At 39.9% G+C, this 26466-nt stretch overlaps 1 protein-coding gene across 4 annotated transcripts in view; it reads left to right on the forward strand.

The window, feature by feature from the left end:
• The window catches only part of LOC122539990 (leucine-rich repeat-containing protein 37A-like), a 212278-nt gene that overhangs the window by 15309 nt on the left and 170503 nt on the right, over nt 1–26466 (forward strand). For 3 of the 4 annotated variants that reach the window (XM_087977903.1, XM_087977904.1, XM_087977906.1), the window contains exons 2-6: nt 124–195; nt 12424–12495; nt 14942–15013; nt 18566–18646; nt 20664–20735. In XM_087977903.1, coding sequence (XP_087834029.1) covers nt 124–195; nt 12424–12495; nt 14942–15013; nt 18566–18646; nt 20664–20735 — 369 coding nt within the window. The remainder of the gene's footprint in view (nt 1–123; nt 196–12423; nt 12496–14941; nt 15014–18565; nt 18647–20663; nt 20736–26466) is intronic. The other variant, XM_087977905.1, reaches the window with a different exon arrangement.

Consider the following 26466-nt stretch of genomic DNA (forward strand, 5'->3'; position numbering starts at 1 on the left):
TAATGCTGGAAAAAGTATCGTTAGGTGCATTGACCGCTGCTCAAATCATAGACAGTTTAAATGTATGGCCAGCAATGGTTCCGATAAACATGTCAGTAACTGTTTAATTTTTTTTCCCCAAAGGGAATTAGGTGAAAATGACATCACTTCTGTACAAGAAACTAATTGGTTACCCTACAGATGGACAGAAACCTTGTAAGTCATTTTTAAAAAAATCTGTCCCTCTTTTGGACAATATAGTGCCAAGTATATATCAGTATTTGAAGTAATTACATTTGTGAATTGGTGAGAGAGTTAGAAGTCAAAATCTGGGATCAAAAATGTTGACTCTTTATTACTAATTAATTTAAGGCTTCTTCTCAGAAGTTTGTGTTACACGTTTTTAAAAATTTAATGCTTAAATTCAAATAATGCAGCTAATGAAGGAATTTCTATACATCAGGAATGCAGCTGCTCTGTTTCGATTGTCAAAATTGCAGCCTGCATTTATTAGGTCCAAGGTTAATATTTTGATGAGGTGGGGATACCATCTGACAGTTCCAGTATCATGTATGTAAATAGACAGGGACATTTTTGGGGTTTCCTCCTCTGCCATCTAAAGTGTCATTGGAGCATGTATTCCCATGAATCCTAGCTTTCCTTTAGCACTTTGATGCTTCACAGAGCATCAATTGCCTAACATCAAGCCCTATCTGATGAGAAACTTCTGCTGTAGAAAGCTGCCAGTTAATCCCAGTGTTTGGTTACTTTTCAGTGCTAGTAGTGCCAGGTTTGAGTGGTGGCCAATGCTGGAACTACAGGTAATGCCAAAGAAGAAAACTTTATGGATGCTGGACTTAGCTAAGTATGGTTATCAAAGGAGCCTGGCTTGGAAGCACTAGCGAGGTGGTGGGGCTAGATTTAAGAGGCTGGGAAGTTTAGGGGCCAGTTAAAATGGGTTTGCTCTTCTAGAACTATGCCTTTGAAAAGGGAATCCAAAGTATGATCTCCCCACAGCCTCCTTTTATCTGGCATCAGCCATGCATTAAAAGCTGCCAGCCTATTCACTTGGCATGGGATTTCCCTCTGCCAGGTAATATAGCAGCAGAGCACGTTGAGATCCTGAAGTGGCCGTTAATCTTATAGTTAATGGCCTCAATAAATCCAGTTGCCTGGCACCTCCTCTGTCACTCTGGAAAATTGGAGAGAGTTTGTCCACAAGACCTACCTTCAAATCAGCAGACAGGGGAATATATGACTTTGCCCTGTGGTTGGGAGAGGAAGTGTATTCCAGTATTGAAGTCTATGGGAGATGTATTTTCGAATCTGGAAGAGTCTCAAAAGGGCGGAGCTGAGGATAATGCAAGTAAGGGCTTAGTATTCAAAGAGACAAATGGACAGGGCCTGACAGAGCTGGAATGAGTATCTGTAGCTCTGAGAGAAACCTGAAACTTGTGGTTGTTAAAGCAGGCATTTAGAAGAATGATAATATATGATTATGATTGTCTACAGGTATTGATGCATTTTGCCACTTTACTGAATGCATTATTTTTGCAAATTATGTTCCTGAGGTCTGGCTCCACTGCTCTCAAATACTTTGTCATATTTTGGGCAGAAAGTGACATCCATAATATGAATTCAGATTTGGTTTGAGTGTAAATTCACCAACAGGAAATTGCAATTTATTTGTTGAATAGCCAATCATGTTTCTAGTTGTTTAAAGATATCTTCAGTTAAATCCCAATTCCACAGTTTTAAAATGTTTTGAGCAGAGCTAAACACAAGCCTCCAGATCCAAGTGGGGTGTGCTTGGAAATCAGTTCTGTGCACAATGGCCACCTTTATGGAACATTTAAGATATTTTGCCGGATTTTTAAAAAATATTAATTGCACTTTACATTTAATGGCTAGCAGTATCTGATGAAATGGGGAGGAAACTATCCGTGCTCCAAATGGAATTTTGGTACATTTACTAAGCTTATGACTTTCATTTTATTGAAACCTGTATCTTTATCACTTTAATATCTTATAAATTGTTGGAAATTAACATATCCAAAATAATTGCTGTTAATCAATTTTCATCAGATATTTTTTGCGATATAATTTAGCAACTTAGTACACTTAAATTGTTTGAGTCAGAGAGAAGCAACAACACCTTTTTTCTACCTTACATAAACAATTAATATACTATAAGTATACTCATTAGAGAAGAGTTCCACAGATATCCCCATTCACTATGATGGAAGAGTCCAGCATATCAGTCCAAAAGGTAAGGTTGGAGCATTTGTAATGATTGTTCAGCCAGAACTATAGAGAGATTGCAGAAATGGCTGAAATTAGAGGATACTGCAAAGGCTGTGAGCCCTGACAACATTCTGGCAATATTACTGAAGTCTTGTGCTGCAGAAGATGCCCCTCCCTAGCTAAACTGATCCAGTACAGTTACAACGCTGGTATCTACCTGGCAATGTAGATAATTGCCCAGGTATGTCCTGTGTACTAAAAACAGGACACTCCAACCTGGTCAATCACTGCCCCATCAATCAACTTGCAATAATCAGTAAAATGATGAAATAGATCATCAATAGTGCTATCACGCAGCACTTAGTGATAACCTGGTCATGACACTGGGTTTGTGTTCTGCCAGGTTGACCCAGCTTCTGACCTCATTACAATAGTAGCTCAAACATGGATGAAAGAGCTGAGCTCCAAAGATGAGGAAAAAGTGATTACCTTTGGCATCAAGCAGCACTTAACCGAGTATAACATCGAAGTGCACTATGTGGACAAGAATGTTACTTGCCACTTATCAGCCCAAGCTTGGATGGTGCCCAAGTCTTACTGCATAAGGACATGTAATACTTTGGTATCTGAAAAGTTGTGAATGGTGCTGAATATTAGGCAATTGTGAAAATGCATCTTGACTTCTTATATTATGATGGAAGCTAGGCCATTAATAACACTGAAGGTGGTTCAGCCTAGAGAAAGGTCTGCAGGGTGGTGTCCTTGGGTTTCTCCTGAGATGAAATGATTGACCTTTAACAGTCACAACCATCTTCATTTGTGCTAAGTAGGACTTCAACCAGCAGTGAGTTTTCCCCTGATTCCCATTGTCTCCAGTTTTGGATCTTGATACTGAACTCAGTTGAATGCTACCCTTAATGTCAAAGACAGTCACTCTTACTTCCCTGCAGAGTTCAGCTCTTTTGTGCATGTTTTAATCAAGGCTGTAACAAGGTCAGGAACTGAGAGGGTGTGTGGATTCCAAACTTACTGTCAGTGGACACGTTTTCTCCTTTGCAAATGCCAATTGTTAACACTGTTGATGACCCCTTCCATCTCTTTGCTGGTGATCAAGAATAGACTGAGAGTGGGCAAGAGACAATAAACAAGAGAGCAGGACTCCACGTATGGGAGGTTCCTCAGAGTTGAACACACCTCCAGCTGCCTTGCCACCTTGCTTCTAACCATATTGCCTAGTCATCTGACTGGCCTGTGCTCTGGATTCCTGGTAGGACTCGGATGGCCCTTTAGTGGCTTGCATATTCCAGTTTGAGAAAACTACTGGAATGGTACACAAAGACTGAGGATGATGCACTCTTGAAGTGAAGCAGGTTCAAAGATGGTTTATGATTCAGCCAGAGTGTGTAATCATAACTTATTTTCATTGTAAAGTCATAGAAATTGTCCTTATTTCTGTAAAGTTATTTGATTTTTATTACTGTACTTGAAGTTAAATTGCAAAATCTAATGAGAATTTTGAAAGTTGTGAAGTAGGATGTTTGGAGAAGTTTCTCACCAACATGTCCTCAAGAGCTGGGGAAGTAACCTCTAGCTGGATAGGTTTATCTAACCAAATAGTATTTTATGTAAAAAGAAATAGTAATTTATAATGGTAGGATCACAAGTATGCTGATTTTGATGCTGTGCTATAGCTTACAAAAGCTGTGAACATTTTGAATCATTTCATTGTTACCTTTCTAGTTTCTGCAGTTTGTATATTGTATGAGTTATAATGAATGCAAACTTAGAGATGGTGAAAACACAGTCCAGCAACTACTATGTTTTTTTAGTAAACAAAAAAGCCTGAAATACCAGGATTCTTTATGAATGTGGGTACTGTGTTAACTTGGAGAAATTGTAACAATAGTTTGGACAGGAGATTAAAATAGGAACACAAATGTGTATGATGTACTTCCTGGTTGAATAACCTGGTATCAATCACATTTAATCAAGTTTAATATGATAAATGGGTGCTTGAATGGTAAACCAGAAAATACCTGTTGAGCCATACACGAGCAAATTTTCACTGTCTTCAGGAGAAAATTGGTGGAATTAAAAGAAAATAATCTTGATTTATATGACTATTAGGAACATAGGAATAGGTTATTCATCCTGGGAGCCTGCTCCACCATTCTATACGATCATAGCTGATGGAGCATCCCTAAAGGTCTATATGCTACCGATAATCAGAAACCTGTCAATCTCTACCTTAAACATAACCAAAGACTGAGCCTCCCCAGCCCTTTGTGGTAGAGAATTCCAAAGGTTCACAACCCTCTGAATAAGACAATTTCTCCTCATCTTGGTCTGAAGTGGCATTCTCCTTTTTAAATTGTGCTCCCTGATTTTAGACTTCAGTCAGGGACAAGGTAACAACAATGACTGCAGATGCTGGAAACCAGATTCTGGATCAGTGGTGCTGGAAGAGCACAGCAATTCAGGCAGCATCCGAGGACAGGCAAAATCGACGTTTCGGGCAAAAGCCCTTCATCGGGGACATATCTAATCTGCATCCACCCTGTCTATCTCTTTAATTATTTTGTAGATTTCATTGAAATTACCTCTTATTCTTCAAAGCTGTAGAGAATACAGGCTCAGTTTGCTTAATCTCTCTTCATTGGACAATCCCATCAGCCCAGGAACAAGTCCAGTGAACCTCTGCTGCATTCCCTTTATGGCAAGATAAAGAGAGACCAGACCAGTATTCAAGGTGTGGCCTAACCAAACTTTACACGACTGAAGCAAGACTTCACTGCTCATGTACTTAAATCCTCTTGGAATAAAAGCTAACATTAGCCTTTCTACTAGCTTACTGAATCTGCATATTAGCCTTCAGTGATTTATTGACGAGGACACCTAAGGCTAAATGTACATCTACACTTTCCAACTCTTACCATGTAAGAAATACTCTGCATACCGTTTATTTTACCAAACTGGATATTTTTTCACATATTTTCATATTGTATATTCCATCTGCCATGTCCTTATTCATGCACTAAGCCTGTCAAAATTCTCCTGTACCCACTTTACATCTTCCTCACAGCATGCCTTCCCACTCAGCTATGTATCACCTGCAAATTTGGAGGTATTACATTTTGTTGCTACTTTGTAAGCAGTGTTGTACCTTATGAATAGCTGGGGCCAAAGTATTGTTCTTTACCATACCAAAACACACTAGTCACACTCTGCCAACACAAAAATGACCCATTTATTCCTACTGTCTGTTTTCTCTCAATTAACCAGTCATTAATCCATGCCAATATATTACTTCTTATCGCATATGCTTTAATTTTACCAATCAGGCTCCTATGGGGGACTTTATCAAAAGTGTTCTGAAAATCTAAGTGTACTTCATCAATCGGCTGTCAATTTTTTGAGTAACTTCTCCTGCAAACTCTTGAGTTTGTCCAACAATTTCCCATTCATAAATCCATGTAATTATGCCCAATCTAGGTAGCTATCTGTCCCATTCTTTATAATAGATTTTTGTATTTTCTCCCTGCTATGTAAGGAAACAGGTCTGTAGTTCCCTATTTTCTCTCTCACTGTCTTCTTAACTATTGGGGTGACATTTCTCAACTATCTTCTCCCCAGCCCCACCCCCTCCCATTTATCTCTCCACCCCCCGAGGCTTCCAATCTCATTCCTGATAAAGGGCTCTTGCCTGAAACGTTGATTTTCCTGTTCCTTGGATGTTGCCTGACCTGCTGTGCTTTTTCAGCACCATTCTAATCTTGACATTTATTACTGTCCAATCCAAAAAATCAATCCAGACACAGTTGAATTTTGTAAGATAATCACCAAAGCATCATTTGTCTCTATAGTCAGCACCCTCAACAATCTCAGATTAAAACCATCGGTTCTTGTGGATTTATCAACTTTCAGCCCCATTAATTTCTCCAGTGCAATCTTCTGACTAATGCTAATTTCCTTCAACTCTTCATTCTCTCTAGCCAGTTAGAGCTTTGCTTCTGGATGGTTTCTCATATCTTCCTCAGTGAAAAAAAGGCACAAAATAATCATTCAGCTTCAGTACCATTTGTTTATTCCTCATTTATAAGTTCTTCTGACTCTGCCTTTTAGGAAACATTTCCTTTTTAGTACCTGTAGAATTTTTTACAGTCTGTTTTATATTTTTGGCCAGATTGTATTCACATTCCATTATTTTGTTCCTTATCAGTTTTTTATTGGTTTTTCTTTGTTGTATTTTGTGAATACAATAAATAATTATTGCTATTTCTGGCAACTTCATCGGCTCTTTCTTTTAAACATATTGCAATCTTGAATGTTTTTTAGGCACAGTTGATTGACCTTTTTTGAATTTTTGCACTTTAAAGCCAAGGTTGTTGCTGCAAGTCGTATAATAGTTCTTTCAGGACTATTCCTTACATATGTGCTGTCATGCCTTTAAATGTAGTTTTCCAACCCATCTCAGTCAATTTGTGCCTCTCAGGTTCATAACTTCTCTTGTTCAAATTTTAATGCCTTGTTGCAGAATGAACTACCTCACTTTCAATCCTATATAAAATGTTATTATATTGTGTTCATGCATCCCTAAAGGGGAGAGAAAATATGAATGTAGGGCATAGTATAATTAGGGGTGTTCTCTGTAGCTGTGAGCAGGAATGCCAGACGCTGTGCCTGGCGCCAGGGTTACAGACTTCTCAAGCTGAAGAAGAACAAGAATTGGGAGCTAGGGATCCAGTTGTTCTCATCTATGGGTACTGATTACATTGATAGTGCTAGAAAGGAGGTTCTGCTGAACGATTTTGAACAGTTAGCAGCTAAAGTAAAAAGCAGACTAATCAACATACTCTTCATTGTACTATTTTCCATGTGCCTATCCAAAAGTCGCTTAAATGTCCCAAATGTATCTGACTCTAGAATCACTACTGGAAGTGCATTCCACACACCCGCCACTCTGTGTAAAGAACCTACCTCTGACATCAACACCAAACCTTAAAATTATGCCCCCTCATGATAGACATTTCCACCATGGGAGAAAATCCCAGGCTATCCACTCTATCTACGTCTCTCAACATCTTGTAAACCTCTATCAAGTCACGTCTCATCATTCTACCTTTCATCCTTCTTAGCTCCAATGAGAAAAGCCCTAACTCTCTCAACCATCTTTCATAAGACGTGCCCTCCAGTCCAGGCGTCATCCTGGTAAATCTTCTCTGCATCCTCTCTAAAGCTTCCACGTCTTTTCTATAATGAGGCAACTAGAGCTGAACACAATATTCCTGGTGTGGTCTATCTAGGACTCTATGAAGCTGCACCATAATCTCTCGGCTAGTAAACTCAATCCCCCTGCTAATAAAAGCCAACACATTGTACACCTTCATACCAACCCTATGAATTGAGTGACAAGATTGAGGGACCTATGAACATGGACCTCAAGATCTCTCTGTTCCTCCACACTGCCAAAAGTTCTGCCTTTAAACCTGTATTCTGCATTCAAATTCAACCTGCCAAGTTGAATGACTTTACACTTTTCCAGGTTGAACTCTTTATGCCACTTCTCAGCCCAGCCCTGCATCCTGTTAATGTCTCATTGCAAACTACAACAGCCCTCCACACTATCCACACCTCCACCAATCATCGTGTCATTGGCAAACTTACTAACTCACCCTTCCACATCCTCATCCAAGTGATTTATAATAATCAAAAAGTGCAGAGGTCCTAAAACAGAACCCTGTAGAACACCAAAGGTCACCGAACTCCAGGCTGAATAATTTCTATTTACTACCGCCCTCTGTCTTCTATGGGCCAGCCACGTCTGTATCCAGTCTGTATCCTGTATTGCATGCCTCCTTACTTTCTGAATGAGCCCATCACGGGGAACATTATCAAACGCCTTGCTAAAATCCATGTACATCACATCCAGTGCTCAACGTATTTTGTCACATCCTCAAAGAATTCAATAAGGTTTGTGAGGTATGACCTGCCCCTCACAAAGTCATACTGACTATCTCTAATCAAACTATGTTTTTCCAAGTAATCATAAATCATGTCTCTCAAAATCCACTCCAATAATTTGCGCACCACAGATGTATGATGACTGGTCTGTAATTTCCAGGATTATCCTTATTCCCTTTCTTGAACAAGGGAATAACATTTGCCACCCTCCAATTACCTGGCACTACTCCAGTGGACAGTGAGGATGTAAAAATCATCGCCGAAGCCGCAGCAATCTCTTCCTGTAGTAATCGAGGGTATATCCCATCTGACCAAGGGGATTTATCTATCCTTAAAGGTTTTCAAAATTTTCCGCACTACCACTTTTCTAACATCATCCTATTCCAGCATATCAGTCTGTTTCATACTATCTTCAGAAGCGTCAAGTTCCCTCTCAATAGTGAATACTGAAGCAAAGTATTCATTAAAGACCTCCCTTACTTCTTCCAACTCCAGGCGCAAGTTCCCTCCACTATCTCTGATCGGCCCTACCCGCACTCTGGCCATCCTCTTGTTCCTACATAAGTGGAGAATATTGGAGGGTTTTCCTTAATCCTACCTTCTAAGGCTTTTTCATGCCCCATTTTAGCTTTCATACTTCAAGTCGGCATAAGGAGGGAGGAAAAGGCATTAAGGTGGACAAGTCCCCAGGTCCGAATGGGGTCTATCTCCGATTTGTGAGGGAAGCAAGAGAGGAAATAGCTGGGTCTTTAACAGAAATCTTTGCAGCATCCTTGAACTCAGCTGAGGTCCTGAAAGACTAGAGAATTGCTAATGTCCCGTTGTTTAAAAAGGATAGCAGGGACATTCCAGGTAATTACAGACTGGTGAGCCTGACATCACTGGTAGGGAAGCTGCTGGAGGAGATACTGAGAGATAAACCCATTTTCTTCCATATGTAAATAGATTCTATCAGTGATAGGCAACTTGGGAAGGTCATGTCTTACCAATTTAATAAAATTCTTTGAAGAAGTGACAAAGTTGATTGACTAGGGAAGGGTTGTATATGTCACATCCATAGACTTCAGTAAACATTTGTTAAGGTTCCCCATGGTAGGGTGATGGAGAAAGTGAAGTTGTATGGGGTCCAGGGTGTACTAGAGAATAGATGGATAGAGAACTGGCTAGGCAGCAGGAGACAGAGTAGTGGTGGAAGGGAGTTTCTCAAAATGGAGAACTGTGACAAGTGGTGTTCCACAAAGTTCCATGTTGGGATCTATGTTGTTTGTGATATTTATAAATGATCTGGAGGAAGGTATAGGTAGTCTAGCAAGTTTGTAGATAACACTAAGATTGGTGGAGTAGCAGAGCATGAAGGGACTGTCACAGAATGCAGCAGAATATAGATTGGAGAGTTGGGCAGAGAAATGGCGGATGGAGTTCAATCCAGGCAAATGTGAGGTGATGCATTTTGGAAGATCCAATTCTACAGCAAACTATACGGTAAGTGGAGAAGTACTGGGAACATTGATGTACATAGAGATCTGGGTGTTCAGGTCTATACTCTGGTGGCAACACAGGTTGTTGTGTCACCAGACCATAGGGGCTGCTCTCTCATTAGAGAGAAGTGACTGGTAGCGATTTAACCTGAGGGCCATCAGACCTCAGGTGAGGGACAAGTTTGAGGAGGAGAGTCCTTCATGGTAATTCTCAAATGGGTGATGGGAATTGAACCCATGCTGTTGGTATCCCATTCCTCTCTAAACCAACAATCCAGTCAACTGAGCTAAACCGATTCCCATACAAGTTGATAGGGTGGTCAAGAAAACAGATGGCATATTTTTCTTCATCGGATGGGGTATTGAGTACAAGAGTTGGCAGGTCATGTTACAGTTGTACTGGACTTTGTTATGGCTACATTTGGAATACTGCATACAGTTCTGGTCACCACATTACCAAAAGGATGTGGATGCTTTGGAAATGGTGCAGAGGAGGTTCACCAGGATATGGAGGGCACCAGCTATGAAACGACTATGAGCAGATTAGGATTATTTTCATTAGAAGGATGGAGATTGAGGGGGGAATTGATTGAGATCTACAAATCATAACAGATATAGACAGGGTGGATAGCAAGAAGCTTTTTCCCAGAGCGGGGGACTCAGTAACTCGGGGTCACGGGTTCTGGGTGAGAGGGGAAAAGTTTAAGGGCAATATGCATAGAAAGTTCTTTACGCGGAGGGTGGTAGGTGCATGGAACATGTTGTCAGCAGAGCTGGTGGAGACCGACATGATAGCGTCATTTAAGATGTATCTAGACAGACATATAAATGGGTAGGGAGCAGAGGGATACAGATACTTAGAAAATAGGGGCCGGGTTTAGATGGAGGATCCAAACTGGCGCAGGCTTAGAGGGCTGAAGAGCCTGTTCCTGTTCTGTAATTTTCTTTGTTCCTTCCTGGCTACCTTGTAACTCTCTTAAACCCTGTCTGATCCTTGCCTCCTCAGCGTTACGTAACCTTCCTTCTTCTTCTTGACTGGATGTTCCACATCCCCCGTCACCCAAGGTTCTTTCAACCTACCATCCCTTCTTTGCCTCAGTGGGACAAACCTATCCGGCACTATCAGCAAGTGCTTCCTAAACAACCTCCACATTTCTGTCAAGCATTTCCCTGAGAACATCTGTTCCCATTTTAGGTGCCCCAATTTCTTGCCTAATAGCTTTGTAATTCTCCCTCCCCCAATTAAATACTTTCCCATAATGTCTGCTCCTATTCCTTTTCGTAAGTATAATAAAGCTGAGAGAGTTGTGATCACTATCACCGAAATGCTCTTCCGCCCAGAGATCTGACGCCTGGCATGGTTTGTTGTCAAGCACCAAATCCAAAACGGCCTCCCCTCTAGTCGGTCTATTACATCAGGAACCCTTCCTGGACACAGCTGACAAAAATTGCTCCATCCAAACTATTTGAACTAAGGAGGTTGCCATCATTATTAGGGAGGTTAGGGAATCCTGTAGTGTTAAGGGGCAGTAATTTGGATAATTATATCCAGAGTCGATCAGGAAATGACAGAGTGTACAAACATAGAAAAGCAGCAGGGTCAAAAGGGGAAAAGAAGCCATCGTTCAAGAAAAAAGCCTTGGGAGCTAATAGTAAAGATCAATAATTTCCCTGCAACTGACGGGGTGGATCTTAGGATATTAAAAGCAGTCACTCCAGAGATAGTGGATGCACTGGTTTTAATCTTCCAAGAACTGTTAGATCCGGGAAAAGTCCAAGAGGATCGGAGAACTGCCAATGTACTGCCTTCATTTAAAAAGGTAAGAGACAAAAACAGGTAACTATAGGCCAAATAGTTTAATGTCTATTATTAGGAGAATTTCAGAGCCAATTATAATAGCAGAGCCATTATAATGCATAATATGATCAAGCCAAGTCACCAAGGCTTCATGAAGAATAATTATGCCTGACAAGGCCAGCACATCCATCCTTTTATGCCGGACCCAAATACTGTATCCCAGTTCTGTTCAGAACATTCCAAATGTAGTCTAACCAGAGCCTTATGCAGCCTCAACTGTATATCCTTTTGTATTCTAGCCCTATTGCAATGAATGCTAACATTCCTTTTGCCTTTTTAATTGCCAATTGAATCTGTATGTTAACATTAATAGAATCCTGAATTAGGACTCCCAAGTCCCTTCGTATTTCAGATTTTCAGAGCCTTTCCCCCATATGAAAATAGTCTATGCCTTTATTCTTCCTGCCAAGCGCATAACCATACACTTTCCCACATTGTATTATATCTGCCACTTCTTTATCCAATTTTCTTGTCTGTCCATGTCTTTCTGCAATTTCTCTGCTTCTTCAACATGATCTGTGCCTCCGTCTATTTTTGTGTCATCTGCAAACTTAGCAACAAGTCACTTTCTTCATCCAAATCATTAACGTATAACATGAATAGTTGTGGTGCCAACACTGACCCCACTAGTGAAACTCCACTAGTCACCAGCTGCCATCTGAAAAGGAACCATTGTGACAAATCTATCAAATAATACTTAATGACAATGTGACATTGTGCCATAATCTTCTTTGGCATTTTTAGAATAATGGTAACAATGAATTTGCTAAAACTGTAGTTCTGCATGTAACAACCACAAGAATTATCATCCTGTATAATTTGTTTAAATTATCCTGCTCAGGAATTGGTCAGAGATTTTCATTATATAAATTGATACTTTAATTATTGAACAAACTGTTTTAGAGATCTGCATGGAAATCAACTTGACACACTACAGAAGGATTCATTTGAAGGGCTCATCTTGGTAAAGAAATTGTAAGTATAGTTGTTAACTTTTAAACAAATGAGTTTAAATTACCTATTTCAAACTTTCCATATTGTTAATTGTAAGTATTATTCAAGTTGAAGAGGCAAAATGTAAAACTAATGAATATATGTTCTGAAACAGCTAAGCATTTTCTGTTAGGTAAAAACAATGACTGCAGATGCTGGAAACCAGATTCTGGATCAATGGTGCTGGAAGAGCACAGCAATTCAGGCAGCATCTGAGGACAGGCAAAATCGACGTTTCGGGCAAAAGCCCTTCATCAGGAATAAAGCATTTTCTGTTAACTACTCAGTGATTGCTTCAAGAATTCTGATGTCAGTTCTTTGATACTTTTTCAACTGTTAGTTAGGAAATTGGCAGGGGTGAATGGCTTTCCCTTTCTCCCAGAATGAAAGTCAGCAGTGAGCTAATTGACTAGAAAGAAGCCTGCCACACAACTGAAATAATGTTGCAGGCTGGCTACATTGCCGAATTGTGGGATTTCTGACTCTCGAACAGGCAGGAATCAATCCTCCAAGCTGCCATCCTATCTGATTGCCTAGCAACTCCATCAGCTTTCAGGGCAACATGAAGAGGCCCAAAGAGGATGATGACTGCCCCAAAAATGTAATTCCGGGTTCTTCGTTTATTCGTGGGATCTGGACATCGATGACCAGAGCATCATTCGTTACCCATCCCTGGAACTAGAGTCGTATCAAGGCAAAACCAGGAAAAGATGGTTGATTTTCTCCCCTAAAGGATATCAGAGACCAAGATTGTTTATCTTTGCAAAAATTAACATTTACCATCAGGCTAGCTTTTAATTCCTAACTTTTTTAAAAATTTGAGTTCAGATTTCATCATTTGGCATGGTGGATTTTAAACCTATGTCCCAAAAATATGAGTCTGCATTCTAGATTTCTAGTCAAGCGACATTACCACTAAGCCACTTTTTCCCATTTAGTATTGGAAGGGAATCTAGAGCCCATGCAAGAGGGAGAGGAGGTGGAAAGGCTTGTTCTGTCATGAATGTGAGATGGATAAGTAGGTGAGGTGGCATCTTGGGGGTGGATGTCCCCAGTTCATACAGGGCATCCCCTGAATGAGATGCTCCCTTTACTTCCCACCTTGGTTCATGTAAATTTATAAAGTGGCCTGTTATGTTATGGCGCATATTATATTATTAATCTCAGGTGTGATTGAGAAGGTAGTGGGCATACCACCTGAGGTATTTTACATGCCCACAATCTGAAACATATCTGCCAGGTTCATGTAATATATAGCCCTATATTTCAGTCCAGTCTCAGAACATGATCCCATTCTTGACTGTTGAATATCCTGCATACCATGAACTTCCTTTCTATTTGAATTCTTGAGGGAAAGTTGTGTCACTTCTGCTGAATTTGGAAGTATCAAAAGAGTTTCTCAGCTGTGGCTCATTTAGTAGCACGCTTATCCCTGAATCACAAGATTCCAGGCACAAATATTAAGGCTGATACTTAAGTGCAGAACTGAATGAGCAGGGCATTGTCAGGCATATCGTCTTTTACATAAAATGTTGAACTGAGGCCCCATCAACTACTTGAGTGAATGTAAGAGATCCTGTGGCATTGTTTTGAAGAAGCAGAGTCAAGTTATCTCTGGTTTCTTTACTAATATTTATTCCCCAATCAACATCACAAAAATAAATTATCTGGTCATCATCACTTTCTATTTCTGGGAAGTTGCTGCACACAAATTGGCTGCCATGTTTCCTACATTACAACTGTGGCTACACTTCTAACTTTATTAGTTGTGAACTACTTTGAACCATTTGGTGATTTTGAAAAGCATTAAATAAATGCAAGTCATTTTTTTCCTTTCCATGGTATATACCAAGATTTTAGTGGTGAATAAATTCCTTTCTTCCCGATGTTATTCCATTCCCCATATTATTCCATTCATTCATGTCACTGTTCGTGATAGTACCCCACTGTTCAGCTTCCCAGTATCTATTATTTTTCCAGTTACTGGTTGTTACTTCCAGTGAATATTCTTTCTGTCATGTTAAAAAAGGAGAGGAGAAATGAGAGAAAATACTTCTTTGGAGTACTTAATATCATACAGTCTTTTAAATTCAGCCATCATTCATTCTGTTAGGTTTAGGTAGCTCCACAAGGCACAAGTTACAACATTTGTAATTCCACTTTGTATGATGTCAGAGATATTATTAGCTTCATTTGTCTGTTCCAATGGGACAATATTGCTCTCCAATCTAGAATGTTCTGAAGTATCTTGAGCTAGATAAAAGTTTAATAGCAAATGCTTTTAATATTCCAGCAGCTTCATGTAAAAGGAAAAGCAAACACAAGCTTTATCACAGAACTATGTAATTGCTGTCCATTGACTTTTGGTGAACATTTTTGCATTTTCAGATGCAGTGTTTTTGATCTGTTTGTTTTTATTCCAATATAGAAATCTTTCTCAAAATGTCATCTCGAAAATTGCAGGATATACATTTCAAGCTTTACCTTTCCTGGAAATTCTGTGAGTTATGGTATTAATTTGAAAATATCTAAGAATCTTGTGCAGTATCAGGAAAGAATGAACAGATTAGATCTTTTGGGGAAAAAAAAGGGCTGACAGAGTGGCTAAATAGTGATCTTTAAAATTGTACAAGATTGCACAGAGAGAATGTTTTCACTTGTGGGGAAGGCCACATACAGCGGTCTAGAATAGTTGCCAGACAATTGAAAAGTTGTCATTTGACACTCAGACTCAAGAAACTGACAGGAATTGAGCCCTGGATGTTGTATTGTTCCTGCATGCCAGGGTAAAGGACATCAGAGAGAGTCTGTAGAATATTCTGCAAAGGGAAGAGAGTGAGCCAGAAGTTGTTATATTTTGGTACCAAGGATAGACATAGACTGTGCAGGGTCAAGATTAGATTGGTGCTGGAAAAGTGCAACAGGTCAGGCAGCATCCAAGGAACAGGAAAATCGCTGTTTCAGGCAGTAGCTCTTCATCAGGAATGAATCAGTTCTCCTCCATAGACTGGGCAGGGATTGACATCCTGTTGTCAGATTTTCAGCAGCTGGGAAGGAATGCAGCAAGTAAGACATTGAGGATCTTTGGAGTTTCCCCATACCGTGTGCTAGTCAGAATAGAAATAGAAAGATAGGGAGGTTTAATGTATAGCTTGAAGCATGGTATAGGAGGGAGGGCTTCAAATTCTTCGAGCATTGATACCAGCTTTGGTCAGGAGCTACCGATTCAAGCAGAATAGGCTGCACCTCAGTGGGACTGGGACCCATTGTTCCTGAGGAGATTCACTAGTATGGTAGGGGAGAGTTTAACCTAAATTGGCAGTGAATTGGTACTAGCATAAAACATAGAAAAGAAGAATGAGGTGCATAAAGTAAAACTTCTGGAGAATACCAGAGAGTTGTTCCATTTTAGATACCTGCATGGGAATACCATGTAGTAGCAGTAAAGGAAATGTGGGTTTAAAGTTATGAAAACTAAGGGCATAATGTACAAGAATATCATGTGTTTAGAAAAGGTACAGAAGGACAACAGGGAAATGGAAGGCAGCACTGATTAAAGAATACATTGTCATAGAACAAAAAAGACATTTCATGACTGGGGCTATTTTCCAAAGAGTGACATAAACCAACAAATCTGCTGGAAAATGTTAGCGATGTGCAACATATTTAGGTCTTGTCTGCTGCTACTACTGTAGCGACTGTTGCCAGGAGTTCCTGTTTCACCCATGTTAAACCAATCTCACACCACTTTGTTTGATTCATTATCTGACTATCCCTTGGCCAACTCCTCTTTCAGTTGCCTTCCACTTTGCCCTCTAGAACCACCTCTGTGGATCTTTTATTGATTGGGATTATGTTGGATGAATGGGTAAGAAGAGACAATTTCTGAAATGTGTTCAAGAACATAAAGAGCTCCTGGATACTTATGACTCAGATAAAGCTGAGAAAAACAATGATAGCTGCTCCCTTCAGGCTTATTGCACCAACATTACACTGTCTCCTCTCCTATTGCATGCCAATCAGTAGCATACTCATTGCAGACACATTGGAGGCTACATGCATGCATCTAAAGGGGTAGTGTGTGGCACGGTGGCACAGTGGTTGGCACTGCTGCCTCACAGCGCCAGAGACCCGGGTTCAATTCCCGCCTCATGCGACTGACTGTGTGGCATTTGCACTTTCTCCCCGTGTCTGCATGGGTTTCCTCCGGGTGCTCCGGTTTCCTCCTACAGTCCAAAGACGTGCAGGTCTTTGGACATGCTAAATTGCCTGTAGTGTTAGGTAAGGGGTAAATGTAGGGGTATGGGTGGGTTGCATTTCGGCGGGTCAGTGTGGACTTGTTGGGCTGAAGGGCCTGTTTCCACACTGTACTGTAATCTAAAAAAAAACATTTATTTGATCATTATGTTCTCACATCATCTCACAACTGGGAAGGAGGCATCACTGGATCTGCTGTTGGGAAATAAAATGGGTCACTAGTCTATGGGGAACATTTGGATAAGATAGTTCATCACACTATAAGACACTTTATTGAGAGTACAGGTCTGAACTAGAGTATTGTAGACATTTTTGAATGTGAAATTATAGGAAAGATGTGAATACAAATGTGATTTTCAAGAATGGTTACAGCAATGAGAAACTTCAGTTGTACAGATAGATTGAAGAATTTGGGACTGTTCTCCTTTGACAGAAGAAGGCTGAGAGAGATTTGATAAAGGTTTTCAAAATCATGAGCTGGCTGAATAGAATAGATGGGGAGAATCTGTTCCCTCACACTACCCCTTTAGATGCATGCATGCAGCCTCCAATGTGTCTGCAATGAGTATGCTACTGATTGGCATGCAATAGGAGAGGAGACAGTGTAATGTTGATGCAATAAGCCTGAAGGGAGCAGCTACCATTGTTTTTCTCAGCTTTATCTGAGTCATATGTATCCAGGAGCTCTTTATGTAGTAAAAGACAGTGAACCTGGAAGGCATCAGCCTTTTTATTTGTTGCCCTAAAGTTCAGAAGCCTTGAATGTTCATGTCATGCTGACCTCCTACTGTGTAACCGTCTTCCCTGCATTGGCATTTCTGACATGACAGTTCTGTGAGATTCTGGGAAAATTGCAATTGTTGGTGGAAAAATGCAATTGATTGGCTAAGTAATTAGTTTGTGTTTCTGCCTGCTTTGAACCCCAACTAACTGGAGACATATATATATATATATATATATATAAGCAACTGTTTAGACACACTTGAGAGTTTACAGGATGTACATTTTTAAATGTATTTGAGTGACGTTTTTTACATTCATTGAAATGACAACATCAGTTCCATCTGCATTGCCAACATTGGGTATCCAGGTCAAATCTGCATTTTAGATGCAGAGTATAATTCCTTTATTCTGCCTTATCAGTATGGCCAACTATCAATTTGAAGAGAGGTTTTCCATTTTAATACCTTGTAGCCTGTCTATGTTCAACTTTAATTTCCAAGATGGTGCTTAGTCAAGTGTGCCAATAATATGTCACTCTCTCCACAAAGAGACCAGAATCATTTTGAGGCCTTTGATCTCATTCAAATGCAGTTGTTGAGCGGAAGTGGCTAAAAGGCAGCCCTGTTTTGCTGGCATAATCCAAGCAGGCAGCCTACCCAACAACAAGATGAGTCTGATGAGGAAGGAGGGAATTCTGTCATTCATCCCTAAATGATAATTTTCACTTTTATCTTTCCACATCCTGTTCAGTTCTATCTTGTTGAGATGTGCAACAGATACTCTCCACACTGGTCTGTCCTAAATAGGAATTCAAGACATGTCATGGACCCCCAGATATCTAATAAATGGGGTCTGCTTCTGACAACAGAAGGAACATTCATCAAATAATACGAACCAAACTGCAAAGTGATTAAACTGGGTACTTCACTTTTGAGAGAATGGATTTAAAAGTGTTGTATTTATACCTTAGTTTATACTAAAAATTCACAAAGATAAGCAATCAATATGAACCAAAATGTTATAATACTCAAGGAATTGAAGTTCTTGTAATCTTTTGTGGTTTATTGCACAGCGATCTTTCTGACAATAAGGTATCAATGCTACTTGATGGAACATTCAAATCCTGGCATGGATTACGTTTCTTTAGACAATTGTAAGTGTAATACCAACAAGTTAAACTATTTCTCCAATGTTAAAAATACTCCATATATCTGGTAGTTTCTTTATTTTCTTTATCCATTAATGGGATTTGCCATTTATTGTCCATCCCTAATTGCTTCTTAAGTGAATGGCTTGTTAGGCCATTTCAAAGAGCAATTAAAAGTGAATCTTTACATTTGGAGTCATGTGTGGGCCAAATCAGATGAAGAACAATGATTAATGTTACTAAAGGAAATTAGTCAACTAGAGATGTAATAATAGTTTCATGGTCACCATTGCTGATAATATCTTCAAATGTCAGGTTTTTCTTAATTTACTTAAAACTCCCCCAGCTTCATAGTGGGATTTGAAACCGTGTACACAGAGCTTGAACATAGGTTTCTGGGTTACTCATCCAATGACATTATAGCAACACCACCAGTCTCCCTTTCTCAGCGGGGAGAGATACTTAATTAACATTTCAGGGCAATAGAGATTGTCGAATTAAAACAATAACTCTGTTTATTTTTCCACAGATACTTTTACTATTTCCAACATCTTTGGGTCAATGTTTACTTAGCCTACAAGAACGGAAAGCTTGACAATGGGGTGTGATTTAATTAGGCAGAGCAGCGATAAAGTCAACATGTTGTTTGTGGTGTATTGAAAATGATGCTGGCCTATGGTGGCTTCATATTTGTAACACATTTGCATGCCATTTATACTCCATTAATGTGAAAAAAAAATTCAATAAAACCTTCCCATCAAGATAAAGTCAGTGATGCATGAGATTCTAGTGCATCTGGTTCTCAATTGTTTGGAGGTGTGCACCGTGTCAGCTTAGTGTAGTTGTGTATAACGTTAGTGGCTGTCCAAGTTGAATTAAGAAAGGAGAGGTAGGAGAATGAAATTTTGTGATTGCTACTGGTTAGACAGTTGGTTTGGAGGATTGAAGGATCAGAAGATGGTGAGGGGGAAAGGACATAGGGTGAGATTCGAAGCATGGAGCTGTGAATTAGACTCTGGTGGCCTGAGTATGGTAGGGAATGTCAGTGTCAGTACTGCCCATTTTTGTGTCTGTCTCACTGATTTGGCTGATAAGAGTTCTTATTGGCTTTGAATTTGCCTACAACATTTCTTTAACTTAGCCAAGTCTGCAAATTCAACCATTTTCCATAGAATAGCAAGTGCAATACTACCAGACTAATATGAACATTCAAAAAGGAGAGAATGCAGAAATACTGCATTGTTTTTCCATAATAAAGGAAATGTCTCTACTGCCAACCACCAGGCATGCTAGTATTTTTAACTGTCTGACTAAGCCATAATCAACAGTGAATGATATTGGTGCACACACAAATAATGTAATGTGACTGTGACTGAAATTTAATTTTGAAAAAGACTAATGCCATCTTAGTGCTCGTAATAAGTATAATGCTAATGGTGGTGTAGTTGGGCAGGAAAGTTGTGACTATAATGCAGAATGTTTGACCAGCAGACTCTTTAATAGTCTGTCTGTAATTGCAGCATCGCCAGTTAGTAGATTTAGGAGATGGTGAGGACACCAGATGCTGGAGAAGTCAGAGTTGATAAAGGTCAGGCAACATCTGAGGAGTAAGAGAGTCAATGTTTTTGAAGGGTTGAGCCTGAAACATTGCCTCTCTTGCTCCTTAGATGCTGCCTAACCTGTTTTGCTTTTGCCACTTAATAGATTTCACCAACCACTGAATCAGATGTGTTTTGTATGCACACCACTGGCACTTTGAATTTTATTTAGAGTGACATGGGAAAAGGCAAAAAGATATTGTGGAAGTTGCATGCCATTCATGTTGCAATATTAGGAATGACTTGTTGTTGACAAAATTCAGGCTTTTCCTTGGTTACTTTTTATTTGAGACACATTGTCCTGATTGCCGTATTAAAAATATGTATTTTGAAAATTTACTGTATCAGGTGGTAGCAAATGATCTAAGAACGTTTCTAGAACTTTTTCTGATATGATTCCTTTAATCTTTTTCTGTGTTTAACAGGAATTTGAAATACAATCCATTAGAAGTAATACAAAATGATGCATTTGATAAATTGCCCTCAATGCAGTACCTGTGAGTATCCAGAATTTTGGCAAAGCTGTGATTGGCGAGCATGTTAAAACAATATCTATAATTTATACATATCACCTAACTCTATGCTACAGCTACTATGGACAGATTTGCAATGCCATACCATAATTCAATTTACAGATGTCATGCCTTAAATCCACTTTTTAAATAAACTCGATCTTGGAAAATGTTTAGACATTTTCACTATTATTTTCTATACCTTGGCACAGCTATAGCACCACTGGGATGCTGTCCTGATGTACCAATTATTGCATCAATGATTTCAGAACACAAATTAATTTGTACTAATATGGGTTTAAAAGTAGAAAACTCAATGCACTTCAGAAGAGATTTTGGAAAACACAATGGAGTTAGGAACTATAAATTTTTGGAAATGTTTGGAAGTGGATGTCATGCCAAAGGATTGGAGATTTACAAGTTTATACCCAACTCAAAAAGGAGATATAAATAACTCAGTTGAAATTCTAAGTTATGACAGATTTTGATCAGGTAAAAAGTTGAATAAAAATTGCCACTGGTTAGTGTATCAGGACATAAATTTATCCTCACCAAAGGAAGAGGCTGGAGATGTTTTTGTTACAAATTAAAATGATGCCCCACAAATATTGGTGGAAGTAGCTTTTTAAAAAGAAGTGGATAAGTGGGAAATAGGAGAATTGTACATGGGCTACTCTGCCTCCTTGTCTGCTGCAAATATTTAGGGCCTCAAAATTACGCATGCAGGTTGCTGGGAACTTGTTTCCAACATGCTGCGCAGATGCTACTGCCATCTCTACAATGGTCCTGTTTCATGGCATCCGAATGTCCTGTCAAAGAAATGTACAATTCAATATCATATTTCAATTGCATCGCACAATTAGCCTGATTTAACTTTTCTAGTTGCTGCTTGGGTTTCCCAGGGTTCAGGAAACCTGATAATGAAAGGGAAGTGAGAGCTGCATGCTGTCAGAATAAGAGACCTTCACAACAGAAAACCAGAAAGAGAAAGAAAGAATTCACACCTCTGTTCGTCTTGTCAAGGAAATCTCAGCAAATGTTCTGGGGACCCGGGTTTGAATCCTGCCACAACAAATAGTGGAATTGAATTCAATAAAAAAGAAGGCTGGAATTTAAAATCTACTGATGACAATTGTTGTTTATTGGAAGGAAATAATCCATCCTCACCTGGATGTCACTTCAAAGCCACAATGGTTAACTCTCAACTGACCGGCAAAATAAGATAGCAAGCCACTCAGTTATATCAATTGCTATGCAACGAAAAAAATTAAACTGGATGACTTAGGCACTGGAAGAGCCAGAAGCAGAAACAGCCCAGTGAAATCTCCCTTGCAAACATCTCTGGGCTAGTGCCAAAATTGGAAGAGCTGTCTTACAGACTAGCCAACTAACAGTCATATTTACGGAATTGTACCACTACCACCATCCCTGGATGTGTCCTGTCTCACTGACAGGGCAGTTCCAGTACAGGTGATGGCACATAGTCTGGAGGGAGTTGCCCTCGGAGTCCTGAACATTGACTCTGGACCCCATGGAGTCTCATGGCTTCAGATTTAACATAGGCAAGGAAACCTCCTGATTATCACGTACCATCGTCCCTCAGCCAATGAATCAGTACTTCTCCGTGTTAAACAACACTTGGAGGAAGGACTAAGGTTGGCAAGGACACAAAATGTACTCTGAATGGCGGATTTTAATGTCTACCATCGAGAGTGGGTTGGCAGCAGCACTACTGATTGGGCTGACTGGGTCTTAAAAGACATAGCTGTTAGACTGAGTCTCTGTAATGTGGTGAGGGAACCAATAAGAGGGAAAAACATACCGTACTTGACCTCATCCTTACCTTCAGATGAATCTGTCAATCTGGTAAGAGTGACCACCACACAGTCCTCACAATCCCATGTTCACATTGAGAATACTCTCCATTGTATTGTGTGGTACTATCACCGTGCTAAATGGATAGACTCTGAACATATCTAGCAACTCAGGACTGGGCATCCATGAAGCGCTGTACTCCAACATGATCTGCAGCCTCATAGCCCGGCTTATCCCCCACTCAACCATTATCATTAAGCATGGCTGTCAAACCTGGTTCAATGGAGAGGAAGGAGGGTATGTCAGGAGCAGTAGTAGACATTCTTAAAAATGAGGCACCAACCTGGTGAAGTCACCAAACAGGACTGCTTGCATGCCAGGTGGAATAAGTAGCATGTGAGAGACAGAGCTAAGCGATCCCACAACCAACTGATCAGATCTAAGCTCTGCAGCCCTACCACATCCAGTTGTGAATGGTGGTAGTCAATTAAACAACTCACTGGAGGAGGAAACTCCACAAATCTCCTTATCCTCAATGATAGAAGAGCCCAACACATCAGTGCAAAAGATATGGCTGAAGCATTTGCAGCAATCTTCAGCCAGAGTTTTCACCCAGTGATAGTAAAGGAACAGTGATGTACTTCCAAGTCAAGATGATAAATGGCTAGGAGGAAAACTTGCACATGGTGGTGTTCCCATATACCTGTGCCTTTGTCCTGCTAGGTGGAAGTGGCTGCTGTTTGAAAGGTTCTGTCTAAGGATCTTTGGGGAATTTCTGCTGTGCATCTTGTAGGTAGTACACACTGTTGCTGCAGAATGTCAGTGGCGGTGGGAGTGGATGCTTGTAGATGTGATGTCAATAAAGTGGGCTGCATTGGCCTGGATGGTGTCAAGCTTCTTGAATGTTCTTGGACCTGCATCCATTGAGGCAAGTAGGGAATATTCCATCATACTCCTGTGCCTTATAGATGATGGCCAGGCTTTGGGGAGTTAGGAGGTGAGTTACTTGTCACAGTATTCCTAACCTCTATCTTGTTGTTGTAGCCACTGCGTTTATGTGGCAAGTCTTGTTGGGTTTTTGATCAGTTGTAACCCCACCATGTTGATAGTGGGGGATTCAGTGATGGGAACGCCCTTAAATGTCAAGGGGCTGTAGTTAGATTGTCTCTTATTAGAGATGGTCGATGTCTGTCATTTGTGTCTCGTAAATGTTGCTTGTCACTTGTCAGCCCACGCCTGGAGGAGACATCTGGGCTCTGTGCAGCTGGACAGAGTGTGACTCAGTCAAGGATGAATTCAAGAGCTGTTATGGAAAAAAAAAACTGTAAGTAGAGAGAGGGCAGACTATCACTCATTGTATTTACTTTCTTGGATAATATACTTGCTACCACTGAATAGCTTTAGGTGTGCAGAATCAAGATGAAATGGGGCATTAAGTATTATTGGATGATATGAGTGTAGTGCAATGGGTGAATGTTAGCTATTAGTGCTATGAAGTGCGAATTGGTCTGGTATACAGAACTCAGTGAGAAGTTGTTGGTCATGAGATGCAATGAGAGAATACATCCGGTCACCTTGACAACTTGTGTAAAATTGTATTTTTTATGACATTGAAATCCTGCGAATGTGGCACCAAACTGAGAAACAACTTCCTGGGAAACAGGCTGCCATTCTCGGCTCTGACTAAGCAGACTAGATTTACCGAGGTGGAGGCAACAGTGAATCATCTGTGTCTGAACCATCTTTGAAATTGTCCTAAATTCTTTTCTGTCAGCATCATTGCTGTACAGTTGGCCACAATCTTAAAAGCGACAGGTTAACCAGATCACATAAGTAGTAGCCAGACCTTCCCTGCTATGGCAGTCAAAGTACAGCCCAGGATTGGTGTAGCTCTCACTCAATTGCCATCAGAGAAGGCAAGTGAGTAGACCATACTTAAGCCAACCAGATTGTCTGTAGGTGTGTCAGGAACTGTGGCCTTTACACCCAGAAGGAGGCAGGTGGATTTCTAACCCTTTGACTTTAAAAAGAGAAATAAATTGTCGGGATTTTTATGGAATACAATATGTGATTTTTATGTGATGTCTATTGTTGGACTGATGCATTGTGTTCTATTTTATAAGTAAAATGATTGACATTATTTTTAGTTTTAGAATGATGTGACAAGCTCAAAAAACAGCTGCAACTTGGACTAAGAGGAACACTCTTCTTAGTTAAATTTCTTGTGAAAATAGCCCTTTTTATAGGGCACAGTTACTCAGTTTGGAAATAAAGGTGGATTTTTCTAGAACAGTTTGTTTCTAAGAAAAGATATACTGGTATCGGAGGCAGTCCAGAGAAGGGTTCACTAAGCTATTTCTGGGTATGGCAGGACTGTCTTATGAGAGGTTGAGTCAGTTTGCTCTATACTCCTTGGAGTTTAGAAGAATAGGAGGTGACCTTATTGAAACATGCAAGATTCTTTGGGAACATGACAGCATATATGCAGAAATGTTGTTTCCCCTCAAAGGAGAATCTAGGATGTAGAGCGTCATCTCAGAATAGGCAGTCATGCATTTAAAACAGAGATAAGGAAGAATTGCTTCTTTGAGGGTATTGAATCTATGGAATTCATTACCACAGAGGTCTGCAGAGGCTGGGTCATTCAGTATATTCAAGGCTACAATAGATAAATTTTTAATCAGTAAGGGAGTCAAGATTTATGGGGATATGGCAGGAAGCTGGAGTTGAGGCTTATCCATGATCTCATGGAATGTGGAACAGACTTAATGGGCTCTGCTCCTAAATCTTATTGTGTTATTATTATGTTGTAAAGTTTATTTTCAGGTGCAGGTTGTTCTGCTATTACATGCATTTCATTAAAGCAAATTCGCTATAACACAATTAATGAGTTGAAGACACTGTTTCTATAACACGACCTTTTAAAACATTATAAGACATTAGTTTAAATGATGCTACTTTTATGCAATTTCCTTATAACATGGGATTCCACAAGAACGGAACTACCACGTTATAGCAGAACTGACTGTATTTTTTTAAAAATCAAGGTTTACACAAAAGGCAGGTAAAAATCCTCAAAACTCTCCCCATAGTCTCCTGAAGTGTTTTGATCCTTGCTGGGGCACATATTCATGGTCAATAGAAGTTTGCTGGTATATTGTCAAAGCAGCAATTCTTTACACGTGAAACAGTACGGTTAGCACACTGTTGACCACAGTTGGTATCACAGAATGGCATGTAGCTGTTCTCAATTGATTTGACCAATATATAAACAAAAGTTAATTTATCTACTTGGAAATTTTATGACACATCTTTGTGTTAAGTGGAGTTAAAACATTGACCTTTTATCCTAGAGGTTGGGACACTGCCACTGCACAAGCAGACTTCATTAGTGAACAGTGTATTTATATAAATCAATCTGTTTGTACATATTGTGACACTGCTCAAGGGCAACTGGGACTTGAAACCAAAATTTCTCGCTCAGAGTTGGGACATCATCATTGTGCCTCAAGACCCCACTGTCTAAGTATTTTTGAATCAAAATACAAGTGATATGACATAGCTCTGGAGCAGATGGAACATGAACCTGGGCCTCTGGCTTAGAAGTAGGTCACTACTATTGTGCTGTGGCAGAATTAGATAAGTGTAGGAAGGCCCATCTTGACATTGATATCATCTCAGAGCTGAAAATATTTTGCTGGAAAAGCACAGCAGGTCAGGCAGTATCCAAGGAGCAGGAGAATCGACATTTCGGGCATGAGCCCTTCTTCAGGGCTCTGATCTCCAGCATCTGCAGTCCTCACTTTCTCCTAGATTGATATCATCTCATTCCATCTTTTATGCTTTTCACAAGCAATATGGAGCGATCGAGGCTGGACAGTGGGGAGCTGCTAATTGACTG

This window comes from Chiloscyllium plagiosum, unplaced genomic scaffold, assembly GCF_037043375.1.
Source record: "Chiloscyllium plagiosum isolate Xiang-an unplaced genomic scaffold, Cpla_swu_hap1 HiC_scaffold_32, whole genome shotgun sequence".
In the NCBI taxonomy this organism is placed as follows: domain Eukaryota; kingdom Metazoa; phylum Chordata; class Chondrichthyes; order Orectolobiformes; family Hemiscylliidae; genus Chiloscyllium; species Chiloscyllium plagiosum.